This window comes from Phocoena sinus, chromosome 9, assembly GCF_008692025.1.
Source record: "Phocoena sinus isolate mPhoSin1 chromosome 9, mPhoSin1.pri, whole genome shotgun sequence".
Classification (NCBI taxonomy): domain Eukaryota; kingdom Metazoa; phylum Chordata; class Mammalia; order Artiodactyla; family Phocoenidae; genus Phocoena; species Phocoena sinus.
This window is the reverse complement of record NC_045771.1, coordinates 32,463,479-32,484,847: the sequence shown is the minus strand read 5'-3', so window position 1 is coordinate 32,484,847 and position 21,369 is coordinate 32,463,479. Positions and strand designations below refer to the sequence as shown.

General features: G+C 36.2%; 1 protein-coding gene across 1 annotated transcript in view; it reads left to right on the top strand.

Annotated features, from left to right (window-relative positions):
• CFTR (CF transmembrane conductance regulator) overlaps nucleotides 1-21,369 on the top strand; it is a 211,267-nt gene that overhangs the window by 49,380 nt on the left and 140,518 nt on the right. The window contains exons 4-9 of the mRNA XM_032644014.1: nucleotides 58-273; nucleotides 3,522-3,611; nucleotides 4,472-4,635; nucleotides 5,453-5,578; nucleotides 15,029-15,275; nucleotides 17,215-17,307. Coding sequence (XP_032499905.1) covers nucleotides 58-273; nucleotides 3,522-3,611; nucleotides 4,472-4,635; nucleotides 5,453-5,578; nucleotides 15,029-15,275; nucleotides 17,215-17,307 — 936 coding nt within the window. The remainder of the gene's footprint in view (nucleotides 1-57; nucleotides 274-3,521; nucleotides 3,612-4,471; nucleotides 4,636-5,452; nucleotides 5,579-15,028; nucleotides 15,276-17,214; nucleotides 17,308-21,369) is intronic.

Genomic DNA, 21,369 nt, shown 5'->3' with positions numbered 1-21,369 from the left:
TGAGGGCATTTTATGAAAGAAAAATAAAATTTCATTTCTGTTTTCCGTCTTCTGCAGGAAGTCACCAAAGCAGTACAGCCTCTCTTACTGGGAAGAATCATTGCTTCCTATGATCCAGATAACAAGGTAGAACGCGCCATTGCGATTTACCTAGGCATAGGCTTATGCCTTCTCTTTATCGTGAGGATGCTGCTCCTTCACCCAGCCATTTTTGGCCTCCATCGCATTGGAATGCAGATGAGAATAGCTATGTTTAGTTTGATTTATAAGAAGGTAATACTTTCTTGCACAGTCTCCATGCTACGTGTTAGTGGCATCGTGTTTTAAATGCCATGCTGATACAAATAAGGGCTAAATGCTGAAATCAGTCTTGTATACCTGTGAAATAAATGGCAGCAATAATGAATATTTCTAATTTTCGCTGATAATTCGCTTTACTTCAACTAATAATTATTGAGTGCCTTCTATAAACTGCCTATATTTTAGATTTCTTTTTTTTTCCACTAGTCATATACCAGTTTTTGGAATCCATGGCTCCCCATTGAAATGATTCTTACTATCTGCATAAAAGTCATTGACAAAATACCATCTTATGGTAAAATGCCATGTATCTTTATGTTGAATAACAAGAAATTGTTAACAATAACCCAGGCAATAGAAATTTCTACCTTAACTAGTTGTGACACAGTGGTGGTATCCACTGCCTTATTTTGAGTTAGATTTTTGTCATCCTAAGTTCTGCAAGTTAAAAATTTTTAGAATAGCACATGCGTGGCAACCATAAGAACCTTCTCTGCTTTTCTGTATGCATTGTCCAGTTAAGAGCCCAAGTTGCTGAAGCGTGCTTTGGATGAATTCAGATTAAGACTTCCTTATCTTACAAACACAATTTAAGGTCATCTCAGTGACATGTGCTTTCACCAGCCTGATTCATGTGTGACCCTTTGATCTACCAAGTGATTATAGAAACCTGTTTGGTTGAATCATTTGCGTATTGCTTTACCCTTCTCTTTTTTCTTTCCCCAATGTAAAAACTTTTTATACTTGGCTTATAAGGGACATGGACCTGAAATTCCCTCTAGCAAATAACCCATAACACTTCCATAATATACATGCAAAGTCAGTGGTGTTGTAAAACCTTGATAGCCATACTTTATTGTTCAAAAAAGCCTTTTGTGGAGGCACAAGGGAAAAACCGAGTCTGCAGTTTAGTCAAATCACCTGAACCACAGTCTCATCAGTTCACAAGTACCAGGAAAGCATGGGTGATAAATCAATAAAAATTTTATCTTGATCCAGAAATTATGTGTAAGTGAAGAAATTATTAGGTATTATTTGGAGGGTAGAATTTACACAGAATGCATATCAAAGGAAGTTGAATCCAGTTTAAAAATATTCATAAAAGTGATTTTATCATAATGATAACTAATAGCTAAGGATGTACATGACAAGCTTCTAAGTGATTTTTAGGTATATCATTTCATTTGACCAAAACTTCATATGGTAGAAACTATTATCCCTATTTTATGGATAAAATATTTTGAGAAGCTAAGACCGAAAAGGTATAAAGCATTGTGCAAGAACTGCTTCAGAATTTCTAAAATGGTTAAGTCACAATCCTTGAAGTGGAGGGTTTTCCAACTATTAGGGAACATAAAATAAGTACTGAAATAATAAAACAAGTCAAATTGTGTTACATAGGCAGAGAGAAACATGAAGTGCTCTGGGCTAGGGGGAGGGGAGATCAAAGAAGGAGCAGGTTAGTTTGTGAATAAGTTCATACATAATGTTTAGCACAAACACAGCGATATATGTGCTTTCAGACCCAGAATGCATTGATGAAAAGTTAGAAGTTGTGTCTGTCCTTTTTCAACATTGATTATCTGTGTTCTTACACATTTTCTTTACCCCTCTAGCCACACCTATTGAGCTGCATTAACGTCATCACCAAAGAATACAATTTCATCTCCATGTGGCTGTGGTTTGGTCCCTAAAATAAACTGGTACCATATCTGACCAGTTTCATCCATGTGGCAGGCAGCCACTAATTCTTCCCACATTGTTCCAGATTTTGTAATAGAGCCTAGTTTTCTTTGTTCCAAAATCTGTAACCATGATACATTCAAATTATATTTTAAATAATGAATCTAAATACAAACTAGATTGAGCTTTGCCTGTGAATTTCAAGAAGATAAAGTTAACTAGAGTGAACAGATATTCACTGTTTATTATGCACATAAACTCCATGTTAAGCCATGTGGAACCCATGTTAAGCCCAGTCTCAAGTTACCTGAGACTGAGTATGTTACCAAGTCATGTGTCATCCAGCTCAATGGATTCCCCCCCGCCCCTGCCCCATATTGCTCTAATAGCATTTTGGAATTAACTGCTTTATTCCTTATTCATCTGTGCTTATCTAAATGCTATTCATTATTACACACCCATCTTAAAATTCAACCTCGATAAAATATTTGCAGATTTTTATAACCAGATATGGGAACTTTCTCTTAATCACCCTATTTTATTCTATCTACTCCCTTTAACTAATTTATCATATTTAGTTATGTATGTACTAGGTTATCTTGAGGCAAGAATTATGTTTAAGAAATCTTAACGATAATCCCTGAAGCCTTGAATATAGTGATTTGTATCTACTAAGTGCTCAATACATATGTGAGGGATTCAGTTGAAGCGAATATTAGATAGGTACTCTTCAGTCAAAGCCATCTAATGGCAAATCAATTCTTATTAAATTTTATAGGCAAAGTATGACTGTGATCTTTCATAATAATAATTTATCTACATAAAAATTCTATTTTGTATAGATGGATATATTTTTCTTTGTAAAATTTAAGAATTATTAATGTAATCTTTCACAAAATTATTAATGACTAAATTATTTGTAATATAATTTTATTGACTAACAGTAATTTTATTCAACACAGTTACTATAAGATCACATGAAAAATTTAAGGCCAAGATTTTATTAAAACAAATTTTTTTTATTGACGTATAGTTGGTTTACAATATTGTGTTAGTTTCAAGTATACAGCAAAGTGATATAGATATATATATATTTTTTCAGTTCTTTTCTATTATAGGTTATTACAAGATATTGAATATAGTTCCCTGTAAGGCCAAGGTATTAATCTCAAATTTCACTGCCTTTGGTTCCATCTTTTATAAAAACAAACAAAGGCAAAAAAAAAAACCCTCTACAGTATATAAATGAATATTTAAGTACAATGTTGTTCCCATTTTGGATTAGAAAAAATAGTTACTCCTCTCTAGATACTGTAAAATAAAATAAGAAGAGGCATGCCAGTGTAATATTTGTTGTAAAGAGAAATATTTATAAATCTGAGTAGACACTGAGTTAGATGAACATAAAATAATTTTCATTACCTTAACTTAAAAATGCGTGCATAGTTACCTAATTCCTCAGCTGTATTGTAACATTACTTATAAATATATTTGTCTATTGTTCATTGACAACATCTAACTTCCCATTTTCCTTTTAGACTTTGAAGTTGTCAAGCCGTGTTCTAGATAAAATAAGTATTGGACAACTTGTTAGTCTCCTTTCCAACAACCTGAACAAATTTGATGAAGTATGTACCTACTGATTTAATCTTTTATGCATCTTTATTATAACTCATACAACCCCAAAGGTTTTCTGGGTCAGATAACAGTAATAAGTGATTAAGTCATAAGCATCCCTACCTTCCCTATTTCTGAAAACTGAGAAGGCTAAGTTGTGTAGCAGAGTGCCATTTTGGGGTCTCACGGAACCGCCCAACTCAAGGGCATCTCAGCTTGCTTTGTATTTATGAGGTTTTTTTAAAATTCAGTCCCTATCAGACCTTGTTTCCTTTTAATACTTTAAATCAGTTATTTACTTTGGCTGAGTATGATACTCTGAGCAATTCTTGTTCAGTGCTGTCTTCTGTCACAATAAAATTCAAGGTCCTTGAGGACAGATTGTTTTATTTACCTTTGTATTTCTAGTATTTTACATGATTTCAAACCCTTAGCAGGTGCTAAATAAATTACTGTTGAATTGAGCATGCATGTATTCTGAATATATTGTCAGGTGATAGGGTTGTACAGTTGTATTGATTGAACTTCTGAAGAGTCTTTTGTTCTCTCATGTTCTGTGTCATGGCTCTTGCTTTATCCACACAGAAGTAAGTTATTTAAAATAAATTCTTCAATCACCATGCAATTCCACTGGAAAAAGATCACAGTGACTTGAAGTTTGTTTGGGGGGAAACCCTATGCATAGAATGTTTAAACACATTGCTACGTGTTCCATGTGGTGAATACCTAGATTTTAGTGTGTTCAGAACCATGAAGTGTTTGATTGTATGAGCTCACTGTGCTTGATTTCTTTCTTCTTTGATTGTTTTTCCTTTGTTTTGGGCATGGAGGAAAAAATGTCAGTGGTTTTCACTGTGATTTTATTTTTCAGGGACTTGCACTGGCACATTTCGTGTGGATTGCTCCTTTGCAAGTGACGCTGCTGATGGGGCTGCTCTGGGAGTTGTTACAGGCCTGCGCCTTCTGTGGACTTGCTTTTCTCATAGTCCTTGCCCTTTTTCAAGCCGGATTAGGGAAAATGATGATGAAGTACAGGTAGCGCTCTTATTTACATAGTTTGAAAGGGTTTTAAATGAGGTTTTCCAAAAGCCCACTCTAATAAAACCAGAACTTCTCTATGCACTGAACTGAGATGTCCTTGCTAGGCGTCACAAAAAAGGAACTATTTTCATGACATAAATAATACTTTCTATATCAAGTGGACATGTTTTTGCTTGTTAGTCTATAGAATTTCTTTATAAATATGTTACCATCGAGTTCACTTTTTGCACATCAGAGATTTAGGTACAATGGATAAAACATTTATGTGAATGGGAGGGAATACATATATTTTGGGGAGAGTTTATAGGCTTTTTCTACCCTGGTTCATGAATCATCACACCACAGCCTTAGTTGCTTTTTATTACAGAATGAATCGGTGACACCAGTCACTGCTTATGAAAGAGGACTTCTAGTGTGCCACCTAGAGTATGATAGAAAGTGTACAAATTTTGGAGTCAAATAGCTCTTAGTTTGAATCCCAGATTGCACGCTTACTAGTTACATGACCTGTGTCAAGCTGCTTCAGCCACTGTGTTTCTGGGTTTTTTTGTCTTTAAAATGGAGGTAATCACCTCTGTTAGGTTGTCAGAAGGATTAGGCATAATGTATGACATGCATCTAATACAGTGTCTGGCACATGGGAGGCATTTACTAAATGACAGTTACTATTTTTGTTACTATATATTTGATAATAAAATAAACATTCATTTAATAAAAGAAATGTGGCTTTTCTTAAAAGCTTGGGCAGTTCTTAGTGGACATTTTGACTTGTTTTTACTAAGTATTTGATTGGTGGATGGATTATTTACAGAGATCAGAGAGCTGGAAAGATTAATGAAAGACTGGTGATCACGTCAGAAATGATTGAAAATATCCAGTCGGTTAAGGCCTACTGCTGGGAAGAAGCAATGGAAAAAATAATTGAAAACCTAAGACAGTAAGTCATTCTGATAATTTCAGTATCAATTGAATTAGCCAATTAAGGTTTAACATGTTAAAAATGAGTATGTCTTGGGCTTCCCTGGTGGCGCAGTGGTTGAGAGTCCGCCTGCCGATGCAGGGACACGAGTTGGTGCCCCGGTCTGGGAAGATCCCACATGCCGCAGAGCGGCTGGGCCCATGAGCCATGGCCGCTGAGCCTGCGCTTCCAGAGCCTGTGCTCTGCAACGGGCGAGGCCACGACAGTGAGAGGCCCGCGTACCGCAAAAAAAAAAAAATAATAATAATAATAAAATAAATAAATAAAAATGAGTATGTCAGAGTGGACTTCAGCTCATATTTGAAATTTCTGACAACCAAACAGTTGTATTAAATTATATCAATATTCATGTGTTAGTGGCTTAATGTCATTTTCATGGGGCTATCGTTTTTACATAGGTGATTAAGTATGCTATTTTGCGCTACAAGGATATGTATCCCTTATGAAAGAATTGCCTGTATGTGCTTATAGCTGCTTAATATACTTATTGACTAAAATAATGATCATGATTCTAGAGACTGATTGAAACCTTAAATGGAACTGCTAGAGTAATAAGGATATGATTCTGAACCAAATAAATGATTCTCTAGTATTATAGCTTCCTTAATTTATATGTTATGGCTCATGAAAAACAAACAAAAAACAAACCCTTCTGTTTGTTTAAAATATGTTTGTTCTTCCTTAACTTAAGAGTAATACAGGGTAATATCTATACATTGTGTTTCTATAAACCCTCCACTTGAGAAATCAGTTCAATGAAAGCTGCCACCCGAAGTAGAATCAGTACTTGGCAACCATCTACATATCTGGTCTTGTTTTACCTCAGATAACCTTTCTCTCACTGATTAGTAAAGATTATAGCCAGGAAAAAAGTACAGCACAGACTGAGAGATACTGTTACTGAGAAAATTTTGGACAAAATATAAACTAGGGCATATCTATAGCTGTGACCATTTTTCTTCAGTCAAGTTCCATGTTCTACAAATTGCAATCCAAAAAAAAAAGGCTCTCTGAGATTCAGTGGGCATAGATCTTCTGTTAAAGGGCAAATAATTTCAAGATGAATTAGCTCATGAGAGTTTCTTGGGGAAAAAAGGTACTAAAGGGAAGAGTCGCATTTTGGATGCTGTGAATATGGGTTATTCAGGATATCAGGCTGCTGATTCCAGTAGACAGTGGTAACTGAGCTGCAGGTGTGTGATTGGAACAACAAAAGAAATGCTGAAATGTTAAGTCCTTTGCGGTGTAAATAGAAAGAGTAAAAGCATATTTATTGCCCAAACATAATTGGTCACCTGTGTTTATTATGCCTTTCAAGACAAATCCAGGAAAGAAATTATATTTTCTTTCCAGAAACATCCTTAAAGATCTTGTTTAGTTGGTTGAAGGTTTTTCTCATTAACAAGTGAGTTTTCCATCACACTTGCCCCTGGGTCACTCTTAAATGCCTATAGGCACAGGCATAACCAGAATGATGAGGAGATTATCAGAGAATTTGGTTTTCTCAAGCTTCAGGGTAAACTCCTGGTCAGATCATTCTAGGTGCTGATTTTTCTTGACTTTGGGTTTCTTTTCCCCTCTTCCTCAAAAGATGAAATCCGTCCTTCCTATTCTGTATTTTTGTTTAACCAATTCTAATAGCAAATGTTTGGTTTTAACTTGCATAATCCGGTTCCTTAATCTGGCATGAAATTTTTACCTGAAAAGGCTGCAAAGTGCTGACGTAAATATGGGAAAGCAAGAATTGCTTCTACTCAAAAGAGCAAATAGAATGTTCTGGAAGAGATTGGCAGGATGCGCTGCAAAGGGATGACCTCAGCCTGGGCCACTGCTGCACTGGGCAAAAGGCTGTGTAACACTCCCTGAAAATCTACTTCTTTATTGCTCTCTGGTAATAAAAAGTCACTTTCAATTTTTTTTTATAAGATAAAATATTTTTATGACTCATATAGTGTTAGTGATTTTATTATGGTGAGTACTGCTTTCTAGGTGAGTCTTATATATGTTCTTTTTTTTTATTTTTAAGAAACTCCAAGTCTTTTATTTCACTCAGGAGCAATTATTTATTTTTATTTGTAAATGTCCATATCAGGGTATACAATTAAGCATTCTAATGATGTATTCTAATTAACAAGACTAAAGTCATAGGGAGATTGACTCAAGATGGCAGAGTAGAAGGACATGCTCTCATTCCCTTTTTTTTAATTTTTAAATTTTATTTTATTTATTTTTTTATACAACAGGTTGTTATTAGTCATCCATTTTATACACGTCAGTGTATACATGTCAATCCCAATCTCCCAATTAATCACACTCCCACACCCACCTCCACCCCCATGGCTTTCCCCCCTTGGTGTCCATACGTTTGTTTTCTACATCTGTGCCTCAACTTTTCCCCTGCAAACCGGTTCATCTGTACCATTTTTCTGCATTCCACATATATGCGTTCATATACGATATTTGTTTTTCTCTTTCTGACGTACTTCACCCTGTATGACAATATCTAGATCCATCCACGTCTCAACAAATGACCCAATTTCGTTCCTTTTTATGGCTGAGTAATATTCCATTGTATATATGTACCACTTCTTCTTTATCCATTCGTGTGTTGATGGGCATTTAGGTTGCTTCCATGACCTGGCTATTGTAAACAGTGCTGCAATGAACATTGGGGTGCATGTGTCTTTTTGAATTATGGCTTTCTCTGAGTATATGCCCAGTAGTGGGATAGCTGGATCATATGGTAATTCTACTTTTAGATTTTTAAGGAACTGCCGTACTGTTCTCCATAGTGGCTGTATCAATTTACATTCCCACCAGTGCTGCAAGAGGGTTCCGTTTTCTCCACACCCTCTCCAGCATTTGTTGTTTGTAGATATTCTGATGATGCCCATTCTTACTGGTGTGAGGTGATACCTCGTTGTGGTTTTGATTTGCATTTCTCTAATAATTAGTGATGGTGAGCAGTTTTTCATGTGCTTCTTGGCCATCTGTATGTCTTCTTTGGAGAAATGTCTATCTAGGTCTTCTGCCCATTTTTGGATTGGGTTGTTTGTTTTTTTAATATTGAGCTGCATGAGCTGTTTATATATTTTGGAGATTAATCCTTTGTCCGTTGATTTGTTTGCAAATATATTCTCCCATTCTGAGGGTTGTCTTTTTGTCTTGTTTATGGTTTTCTTTGCTGTGCAAAAGCATCTAAGTTTCATTAGGTCCCATTTATTTATTTTTGTTTTTATTTCCATTACCCTAGGAGGTGGATCAAAAAAGACCTTGCTGTGATTTATGCCAAAGAGTGTTCTTCCTATGTTTTCCTCTAAGAGTTTTATAGTGTTCCATCTTACATTTAGATCTCGATTCCATTTTGAGTTTATTTTTGTGTATGGTGTTAGGGAGTGTTCTAATTTCATTCCTTTACATGTAGCTGTCCAATTTCCCAGCACTACTTATTGAAGAGACTGTCTTTTCTCTACTATATATCCTTGCCTCCTTTGTCATAGATTAGTTGACCATACGTGCGTGGGTTTATCTCTGGGCTTTCTATCCTGTTCCATTGATCTATGTTTCTGTTTTTGTGCCAGTACCATATTGTCTTGATTACTGTAGCTTTATAGTATAGTCTGAAGTCAGGGAGTCTGATTCCTCCAGCTCCGTTTTTTCCCCTCAAGACTGCTTTGGCTATTTGGGGTCTTTTGTGTCTCCATACAAATTTTAAGAGTTTTTGTTCTAGTTCCGTAAAAAGTGCCATTGGTAATTTGATAGGGATTGCATTGAATCTGTAGATTGCTTTGGATAGTATAGTCATTTTCACAATGTTGATTCTTCCAACCCAATAACATGGTATATCTCCCCATCTGTTGGTATCATCTTTAATTTCTTTCATCAGTGTCTTATAGTTTTCTGCATACAGGTCTTTTGTCTCCCTAGGTAGCTTTGTTCCTAGGTATTTTATTCTTTTTGTTTCAATGGTAAATGGGAGTGTTTTCTTAATTTCTCTTTCAGGTTTTTCATCATTAATATATAGGAATGCAAGAGATTTCTGTGCATTAATTTTGTATCCTGCATCTTTACCAAATTCATTGTTTAGCTCTAGTAGTTTTCTGGTGGCATCTTTAGGATTCTCTATGTATGATATCATGTCATCTGCAAAGAGTGACAGTTTTACTTCTTCTTTTCCAATTTGGATTCCTTTTATTTCTTTTTATTCTCTGATTGCTGTGGCTAGGACTTCCAAAACTATGTCGAATAAGAGTGGTGAGAGTGGGCAACCTCATCTTGTTCCTGATCTTAGTGGAAATGCTTTCAGTTTTTCACCATTGAGAATGATGTTGGCTGTGGGTTTGTCATATATGGCCTTTATTATGATGAGGTAGGTTCCATCTCTGCCCATTTCCTGGAGAATTATCATAAATGGGTGTTGAATTTTGTCAAAAGCTTTTTCTGCATCTATTGAGATGCTCATATGGTTTTATTCTTCAATTTGTTAATATGGTGTACCACATTGATTGATTTGCATATATTGAAGAATCCTTGCATCCCTGGGAAAAATCCCGCTTGATCATGGTGTATGATCCTTTTAATGTGTTGTTGGATTCTGTTTGCTAGTACTTTGTTGAGGATTTTTCCATCTATATTCATCAGTGATATTGGTCTGTAATTTTCTTTTCTTGTAGTATCTTTGTCTGGTTTTGGAATCAGGGTGATGGTGGCCTCATAGAATGAGTTTGGGAGTGTTCCTTCCTCCATAATTTTTTGGAAGGGTTTCAGAAGGATGGGTGTTAGCTCTTTTCTAAATGTTTGATACAATTCACCTGTGAAGACATCCGGTCCTGGACTTTTGTTGGAAGATTTTTAGTCACAGTTTCAATTTCATTAGTTGTGATTGGTCTGTTCATATTTTCTATTTCTTCCTGGTTCAGTCTTGGAAAGTTATACCGTTCTAAGAATTTGTCCATTTCTTCCAGGTTGTCCATTTTATTGGCATAGAGTTGCTTGTAGTAGTCTCTTAGGATGCTTTGTATATCTGTGGTGTCTGTTGTAACTTCTCCTTTTTCATTTCTAATTTTTTTGATTTGAGTCCTCTCCCTCTTTTTCTTGATGATTCTGGCTAATGGTTTATCAATTTTGTTTATCTTCTCAAAGAACCAGCTTTTAGTTTTATTGATCTTTGCTATTGTCTTCTTTGTTTCCATTTCATTTATTTCTGCTCTGATCTTTAGATTTCCTTCCTTCTGCTAACTTTGGGTTTTGTTTGTTCTTCTTTCTCTAGTTCCTTTAGTGTAAGGTTAGATTTTTTATTTGAGATTTTTCTTGTTTCTTGAGGTAGGCTTGTATAGCTATAAACTTCCCTCTTAGAACTGCTTTTGCTGCATCCCATAGGTTTTGGATGGTTGTGTTTTCATTGTCCTTTGTCTCTAGGGATTTTCTGATTTCCTCTATGATTTCTTCAGTGACCTCTTGCTTATTTAGTAATATATTGTTTAGCCTCCATGTGTTTATGTTTTTTTCGTTTTTTTTCCCTGTCATTCATTTCTAATCTCATAGTGTTCTGGTCAAAAAAGATGTTTGATATGATTTCAATTTTCTTAAATTTACTGAGGCTTGATTTGTGACCCAGGATGTGATCTATCCTGGAGAATGTTCCATGCGCACCTGAGAAGAAAGTGTAATCTGCTGTTTTTGGATGGAATGTCCTATAAATATCAATTAAATCTATCTGTTCTATTGTGTCATTTAAAGCTTCTGTTTCCTTATTTATTTTCATTTTGGATGATCTGTCCATTGGTGTAAGTGAGGTATTAAAGTCCCCCATTATTATTGTGTTATTATTGACTTCCTCTTTTATAGCTGTTAGTAGTTGCGTTATGTATTGAGGTGCTCCTATGTTGGATGCATAAATATTTACAATTGTTATATCTTCTTCTTGGCGTGATCCCTTGATCATTATGTAGTGTCCTTCCTTGTCTCTTGTAACATTCTTTATTTTAAAGTCTATGTTATCTGATGTGAGGATTGCTACTGCAGCTTTCTTTCGATTTCCATTTGCATGGTATATCTTTTTCCATCCCCTCACTGTCAGTCTGTGTGTGTCCCTAGGTCTGAAGTGGATCTCTTGTAGACAGCATATATATGGCTCTTGTTTTTGTATCCATTCAGCAAGCCTGTGTCTTTTGGTTGGAGCATTTAATCCATTCACGTTTAAGGTAGTTATCGATATGTATGTTCCTATGACCATTTTCTTAATTGTTTTGATTTTTTTTTTTTGTAGGTCCTTTTCTTCTCCTGTGTTTCCCACTTAGAGAAGTCCTTTAGCATTTGTTGTAGAGCTGGTTTGGTGGTGCTGAATTTTCTTAGCTTTTGCTTGTCTGTAAAGCTTTTGATGTCTCCATCGAATCTGAATGAGATCCTTGCTGGGTAGAGTAATCTTCGCTGTAGGTTCTTCCCTTTCATCACTTAAAGTATATCATGCCAGTCCCTTCTGGCTTGTAGAGTTTCTGCTGAGAAATCAGCTCTTAACCTTATGGGAGTTCCCTTGTATGTTACTTGTCATTTTTCCCTTGCTGCTTTCAATAATTTTTCTTTGTCTTTAATTTTTGCCAATTTGATTACTATGTGTCTCAGCGTGTTTCTCCTTGGGTTTATGCTGTATGGGACTCTGTGCTTTCTGGTCTTGGGTGGCTATTTCCTTTCCCATGTTAGGGGATTTTTCGACTATAATCTCTTCAAATATTTTCTCTGGTCCTTTCTCTCTCTCTTCTCCTTCTTGGACCCCTATAATGCGAATGTGTTGTGTTTAATGTTGTCCCAGAGGTCTCTTAGGCTGTCTTCATTTCTTTTCATTCTTTTTTCTTTATTCTGTTCTGCAGCAGTGAATTCCATCCTTCTGTCTTCCAGGTCACTTATCTATTCTTCTGCCTCAGTTATCCTGCTATTGATTTCTTCTAGTGTAGTTTTCATTTCAGTTATTGTATTGTCCATCTCTGTTTGTTTGTTCTTTAATTCTTCTAGGTCCTTGTGAAACATTTCTTGCATCTTCTCCATCTTTGCCTCCATTCTTTTTCCGAGGCCCTGGATCATCTTCACTATCATTATTCTGAATTCTTTTTCTGGAAGGTTACCTGTCTCCACTTCATTTAGTTTTTTTTCTGCGGTTTTACCTTTTTCCTTCATCTGGTACATAGCCCTCTGCCTTTTCATCTTTTGTATCTTTCTATGCATGTAGTTTTTGTTCCACAGGCTGCAGGATTGTAGTTCTTCTTGCTTCTCCTGTCTGCCCTCTCAGTAAAAGTTTTAAATATCACAAAATTGACTTGATTGTCAGCAGCAGATTGTTTGCTGAGTTTCAGTTTCTGCTAGTGTGGTAGGGTCTCCTGCAGAGGTGGGGGGTGGCTGTGTCTCACCGTGAGGACAAGGACGCTGGTAGCAGAAGTTTTGGGAAGTACTCCTTCTCTTGTAGATGTTTCTGAGTCCATTATTTTTATAGTACCACTTCTTTCATTTTCCTCAACTGTTTATAATACACAACAATTTTGACAAATTTATTAACATTTTTTTAAACAGTATTTTCTAGCATTGAAAACATATAAGCCTAGCCAATAGTGTTCTTCTTTCTGTTGAAGATTAGCAACACACATGTAGGTTCTAAGTGCAAGGCCCTGTGCTGTGCTCTCTTTTATCTTGGCAGCAATTCCACAAGGGAGATATTATGTTTCTCTGCTGTAGATGTGGATTCTATAGGATCAGAGGAAAGAGAAACTTGCTTAAGATGGCATAGCTATAACCAGGAGAGCTGAGAGTCACACCCCAGTGAGATTCCCAAGTCATAATCTGCCTTCAATACCAAATAATTAAAATAGGTAGGCTAGACCACATTAGACTGGGAGTCACAATGTAGATTGGGAGCACTGAACTTCGTTTTCTTCATCAGAGGGCTCCGGATTACATTTTTTTCAGACTTAAAAAAAAAAAAGATTTCCTCTGAATTCTACAACTTGAGAATGAGAACTTTTCTGAGTTGTACAAGCATGTGGAACTAAATGCCGGTCGCAGCTATTGCTACTTCCCACCAGCACTCTCTACTTGTCTGTTTTATCTTTGCTCTTTCCCTTGCAAGAGCTGAATAGGAGGATCACAAGTGACTCTAGTTTTGATGGTCCTGGAAGAGTAGGACGGAGGTTGAAGGCAACATTGTCTTCTCTTCTCACCAGCCTCTGCACTCCCTGTTTTCTGCTTATTGGTGCATTTAAACCTCTTCTGCATGTGTTAAAAAAATTGTTCACATTTGTAGTTCAGACTAAAGGATCAGAAGTATGATTGCAAATAATTATACTGAAGGGAGAGAGACAGGGAGGATGCAGCATCTGCTCACTTATAATTTTTCAAAAATTACCTGTAACAGAATCACTTGGGTTCTTTTTTTTTAAATTATTTATTTATTTATTTATTTACTTTTGGCTGTATCGGACCTTTGTTGCTGAGTGTGGGCTTTTCTCTGGTTGTGGCGAGCAGGGGCTACTACTCTCTTGCAGTGCGCAGGCTTCTCATTGCGGTGGCTTCTTTTTTTGAGCATGGGCTCTAGGCACATAGGCTTCAGTAGTTGTGGCACATGGGCTCAGTAGTTGTGGCTTGCGGGCTCTAGAGCGCAGGCTCAGTAGTTGTGGTGCACAGGCTTAGTTGCCCCACGGCATGTGGGATCTTCCCAGACCAGGGTTCGAACCCGTGTCCCCTGCATTGGCAGGTGGATTCTTAACTACTGCGCCCTCAGGGAGGCCCCATTTGCAGATTCTGGAGGCCTACTGCAGACTCAGTCAGTTTCTCTGAGTGGTGGGCCTGAAACTCTGCATTTTAACAGGTTTCTCAGGTGATTTTTACTCATGCTAAGGCTTGAGAACCACTCCTCTATGGCTTATATGTTATTTTCAAGGTTCCCCAAAGTCAAGCTAGAACTTCTAAAATGTTAACAATCCGTTAGGGAATCCCAGAATTGTCTTTTTCCTTTATAAGTCATTATTCTCATATCCACACTTAATTACTTAAAACACCAACCAACCAACAAACAAAAAATTATCAGTGTCATTAATCTTAAAAATTAATAAAGAAGTGAATAAAGATATAAAAATAATAATTATAGTAATAATTATTAAGATTATTGTAATTTAAAAATAATATTTATAGGTATTATATGCAAGACACTGGTACATTCATTATGATCCATCTCCCTTTCAAATAAGGTAACTGAGGCCCAGAGAGGTTATATAACTTGCACAAGGTCACACAGCTATGCAGGGTAGAACAAGGATCAGAACACAGAGAGAAAGATTTGAGAGTCTATGTCCAGATTTTTAATTCCAAGATGCCTGATATTTGAAAAGTAAATAAGCATCCCAAATCTTATTTATTTTTTTATAGAACAGAACTGAAACTGACCCGGAAGGCAGCCTATGTGAGATACTTCAATAGCTCAGCCTTCTTCTTCTCAGGGTTCTTTGTAGTGTTTTTATCTGTGTTTCCTTATGCACTGCTTAATGGAATCGGCCTTCGAAAAATATTCACAACCATCTCATTCTGCATCGTTCTGCGCATGGCAGTCACTCGGCAGTTCCCCTGGGCTGTACAAACTTGGTATGATTCTCTTGGAGCAATAAACAAAATACAGGTAATGTACCAAAATGGGGCATCATACACAATGAATTTAGAACAGTTTAGAGCTTTTCTCATGAGCAAACTCTCTGGAGAGGTATTCTTGGCCTTGGGCCTGTTTGATGCACAGTATTTCCTCTCTTGATGTCTGTATGTGGTCTAATGAGCCCTTGTAATGAAAGCCTAGTGAAATAAAATGAAGGCCTGTGAAATTCTCTTAAGTCAGAGAAATTGAAGAAAATATTGTTTCTGTATTCTGGAGATTTTTATTCAAGTAATCAATCAGTAGAGCAGTTCTAATGAACTTGGCAAATGTGCAAAATGCTGGTGGCAGATTCATCCGGAAGTTATACGTTTTTCCAGCTAACACTAGGAGTGTTCACCTTAAACTTTTCCAAGTGTTTTTCTGGACTGTATGATGGATGACAGTGGCATTTTGTGATACATTAATTACCTTAAAATATCAGCAAGGTGATGTAGCTGGTAATTTTGAAGAGAGGTTCTAAAGTCCTCAGGTAATGAGACTCGATTAATGCAAAGCTAACAGAATCAGCACCATAACCTTGGGTGTAGTTTTAATTTTTATAATTAATATGCAGTTCAAAATGTTTTATTATACTTGTTTGATATCCATTTAAATATTTAACCAGAAAATAAATCATTGTGACATAAACTTTAAAAATGAGGGTGAAGGGTGAGCCACTTTTAGGTAGTTCTGCCATTATTTAGCCTAGGCCAGAGTTTGCAAATGGTGGCCCATGGACTTAATTTTGGCCCTTGACCTGTTTTATTTGACCTTTACATTCAAAAACAAAACAAAACAAAACAACCTAAAACAATGCATTTGAATTAGTTGGCAGCATTTAAAAATTGTGTGCTGTCACATATACAACAAATCATGTCTTCAGCCTCTTTTGAAAATTTGAAGTATACCGTAAACTGGGTCCTCTTCCCTCACAAGCTGTGGCAGCTCCCCACTCAGAGAGGGTCTGCCCACTCCAGTTCATCACAGTCTCTACTTAGCCACCTTCCTTAGTTTTATCATCTTGAAAATATGTGAGTTTGAGATCTGCAATTTAGACAAATTGGTGAATGTAGCTCAGAACCATGGCAGCTCTGGGACTAGTCTTATTTCTTCTGTTAGTCCATCACAGCCATGTGAGAGGTGGTGGGGAGACAGAGAAAGAGAGAGAGAGAAACAGACATAGAGACCCAAAGAGAATGCATCAGAGAAACAGATTCACTAAACAGGAATACAGACAGAGAAACAGATCTTAAAAACAAAACTGGGAGAAAAAGAGGGAAACCAAAATAAAGATAGTGAGTGAATGGAAGAGGCGAGAAGGGAAAAAGTTAGCAAGGACAAGACTTTTAAAACTGCCTCCTGTGAAGAAGACTTCAGGATGCATAAACCTAATTCTTCCTCATGCTCCCACCATCTCTAGGAGCACTGTGATTCTGAGTCGCTAATAGAGCCCTTCTTTTAGAATCAAGGTTTGATGCCCTAAAATCGGTTATATCAGATCTTCACACCTTTACTTAACCCAGAGAAGTGATGCTAATGATGCCTCTAATAAGGAGGGTGCTATAAAGAGGAAGATAATAGTTTTCTCTCTCTTAATGTTGAATTGAGGCAATTGGTGGGTAATTCAGGCGTGCTTTATAAATTCATCACTAAGGTTAACATGTAATAGTACAAGGATGAATCAGTGGTATGTTAAAAATCTAATGTATAAAAACATTTTTTAAAATATTACATTTCAAAATGATTAATTCTAGTACTTGGCAAATTAACTTTAGAACACTTATAAAATTATTTTATTAAGAAACAATTTCTAATATAATTCATAAAATCCAAGTACAGAATGCATCACTATTAGAGTGTAAAATAGATGTAATAATGTATTAATGGTATCCTGGTTCTGCAATACGTTTTTGCTCTCTTTTGCAAACAGGATTTCTTACAAAAGCAAGAATATAAGACACTGGAATATAACTTAACAACTACAGAAGTAGTGATGGAGAATGTAACAGCCTTCTGGGAGGAGGTCAGATATTTTTTGTTTTTGTTTGTTCTAAATATTTAAGCTTTGCTTGTTTGTGGTTCTGGTTTTCATCCAAATGGGCAATAAAGTTAGCATGATGATAGAACTTATTTTATAGATTAAGAGGTAGAGGCCCAGGAATATTAAATACGATACGCAAGCCTCGTTATTTTTCGCTAAGTCATGTAATTTGTGTCACATAACAAATTAGGAAGTAATACAAAGCTCATAGATTTTGGAGCCAGATAGAGCAGGGTTTGAATCCTGGTTCTGCTGTTTACTATCTGTGTAATCTAGACCAAGTTACTGAACTTTGTGGAGCCTCTTGTTCTTCATCTATAAAATGGGAATATTAATATATACCTTGCAAGTTTGTTGTGAGGATTGACTGAGATAACTTATGGAAAGTATTCAGCATAGTACCATGCACATAATAGTTCCTCACTAAATGCTACCCTCTCTGATCTCAAGTTCCAATCCAATGCAATTTACATCCACCAGTCACCATAAAGGTGTATGAGAAATAGACCAATGTATTGTTTTCTACTATTTTTACTTATTTTAATTCACTACTAAAAATTCTGTAGTAAATATTTCTCGTGGTCAGAAAAAATATTATCAATGATTTTTCAGCTTCTAAAGAAGTAATATTTGATTATTGAGAATACCTGTTGAGTTCCTCTTTCCTTATCATTTTTTTATGTTGAGTAAACATAGGAGTTATGAAACCAATGTCCCACTTCTACATATTTCACAATATCTTAAATTGGTTTTATTTACATAAGTAACTTGACCTCAAGGGCTTTACTATACTTCATTTTTTTAGACATAGGTAAGAGAATAATTCTTTATCTGCCCAGAAAAATTGTGGAGAGGTGTGTGGATCAGGTTGATTTTACTTCTTTGATTTTAGGAATTTCAAATGCCTTTCTAGGCATGAAGAAAAATAAGAAGTTTGACAGTACTTACATACAATTGTTTTTCTAATCTCCATTTCACTCTGCTTTCATCTAATAAAATAGGTAGCATGCTTGAGCCCTTACAATCTGCCAGGTACTAGATAAGCACTTTATATATTTTGTCTTATTTCTCATAACATTCCTATGATGAAATCTTAATGTTTCCATTTTGCTGATAAGGGAATGGAGGCTTAGGAAGGTTACAGAACCTGGCTCAGCTCACAGAACAGGCAAGGGCTGAAGTCAGGTTTTGGACCCAAATGTCACAGTCTACAACTCTTTCAGTGAACCTTCCATCTGGCTGTATCCTCATCCTCCAGACTCTGTCAGCTGTCAAATTCTGGACACCCTTTGATGATATTTACCCAGGATAGTGGTGCTTGTTAAATCTCTGCCATCATGTCTGAAACTTCAGCACCCATATGAGAAATCCTTCCAGTACTGTCCTCAGAACTTACATTTTACAGTTAGTTCAGAAGCTTCCTTTCATGGTCACATGCTGAGCTTGGTGAGCACCTAGACTTACTCCACTTTAGAAATGTCACACTCTGGAATCTCTTTCTTAGTTCAGAATTTCCTAACCGTAGCTCTCTCAGTCTCTTCATCCCACCTTTACTGCCTTCCAATTTCATGAAGATTTCTAGGCTCCTTAGTTCTCCCTTTTGGACCACTCCTGGTTTAACCTTCACCAATGACAACACCAGTCACTTCAGTTCTTCTCCCAGCAGCACCCTCAATTCCCTTTTCCTTTCACTGAATCTTTTGCTACAAAACATTCACTTGATATCTTTGACGAAGGAGGTGCTAGCTGGGAAAATCATATACTCTAGTCAGTTATAAGTTTTATACAGTTATTGTTTCAACTTCAAATGGGCCTATAAACTTTCTTGGGAGATCTTTTCATTTGTATTTAGTTAATTTTCTTTACCATTTCTCTAAAAGCTTTTCCAGATTTTTACCACTTTCCTGAAACTCCCAATCTCTCCTAGGTTCTGCTCACCCCCAGCAGATGGCCTTGACTTCTGTAAGATATAGAGAAAATATATAGATGCTACAAAATATGCAGCATCATGTATGAATACTTATAACTTCTTTCTTAACCCTTGGGATTATTTTTTTCTTCTCTTTCTTATCTAAGTGAAAGATGTATGCTTCCTCCTGCCTTTGACTAAACCGTTATCATCTTGTTTCGTCTTCTCAGGACATGGGGCCAGCAATTAGTCTCTCTCTACAAGTTTTAACATCTTTTTTTCAACTGACTCCTTTTCACATTGAAATATTTTCAAGTTAAAAAAATTCCTTTTCTGACTTTTGCCCACCCAGCCTCATCCTCCAAGCTTTATCGTTCTGCTTCCTTTTGCCATCAAAGCTGTTCTTACTTCGTCATCTTTTATGACTTTTCCCTGCTGCAATCTGGATTCTGCCCTTACCAATACATTAAAACTTTTCTTTTAAAAATACTTATTTAACTTAGCTTTAGTGAACCACTCTTTCCATGTCATCTTATATTCCGACCATGACTTCTAAGTCTTCCCTGCCTGCCTCTTCAATGGTGATGGGCCACTGTGTCTGCACCTAGGCTTCCTTCTGGCATTTCATACTCTCTGGGTGACTCAGGCTCACCTGACATCAATGTGCTGATGACTCTCAAAGGCAAATCTCTAGCCCCAGTTTCTTTCCTGAACTTCATACATTATTTCCAAATTCCCTGCAAGCTCCTCAAGCACCCACATTTATCACTCCCCAAGCTTCATAAATCTGCTCCTTCCATTGTCTTCTCCACCCATTTGATGATGTCACCGTTCACCCAGTTATTCAAGAGGCAAGTCCCTGATGAGTTATATATGACTCTTCCCTCACACCACACAAACTGAATAGGCACAATTTCTATTTATGTATTAGGAAGCTGAGCTTTAGGGAGTTTAAGTAACTAGAACAAGGTTATACAACTGGTTAGGAGAGAGCCAAAAGGTCAGCCTAGGTTTCTCTGCCTCTAATTAAAAGAAATGGACTAATGCTTTACTGTATACAAAATACTTTCATATATATTACCTCATTTAAAACCCTCAACAACTCAGGAGACTGAAATTCAGAATGTCATGAGTTATTACCCAGCTAGTTGAGAAGATGAGACAGAGACTGAAGTAAAGGCAAAGGATATCATAATCCTTCCTCTGACAACCACAGGGGACTTGTAAACATGGAACATGTTCAACTTTACTAGGTATCAAATAAAAATAAGATCAATAGTGAGATTCCATTTTCACCTATAAAACAGAAAAAACAGAACAAAACAAAACAAAATAAATCCCAAACTAGAAAGCAACAGTGTTGATAATGGTTCCTCAAATCTAGCACTCTCATACCTTAATGGAGGAAAATTTGGAGCTACTTTTCAAAAGGCTTAGAATTTTTGCTATACCTTTTGCCCTGGAAATCCCACGTTTGGGAATTTATACTTACATATTAAAAAATAGAGATTTGCTCCAAGATTTATGGCAAAGTCCATGCATCACAGAATTATTAAGTTAAAAAGAAAACCATATAATGTCAAAAATAGAGAACTATTTATAGTTTATCCATACTCTTGGATACTATCCTGCAACTTAAAATTATATTTAAAAGAATGTTTAATGGTATGTGAAAATATTTATGATTTATTGTAAGTCAGAAAAAGCAGGTCACAAACCTTATGTATAATTTTTCCTTAATGTAAAATATCATATATATGATTTTATATATATATATATATGTGAAGGAGTGGAGGGGTATCATTAAAATGTTAAACATGGTTTCTTCTCAGTGGTAGGATTACAGGTGATTATTTTTTTCTTCTTGCTGCTTTCCTCTGTTTACCAAATTTCCTGAAATAAGTGTCTTACTTCTGTACTCAGAAATTAAAGTTATTAGTAAAAACAACCTTCCATTGGTCCAAGGGTTTATTGGATAAAAGTCCTATTTCTAAGCATGGCACATGAGACCCTTAATAGCCTGCACTGCCCACCTTACCAAGGATACCCTTTGTCATCTTACCATATACATCTCACCTAGCCACTCACCATTCCTGAGATGTATTTTGTTCTTTTAAGCCTAAAATGTGCATGCA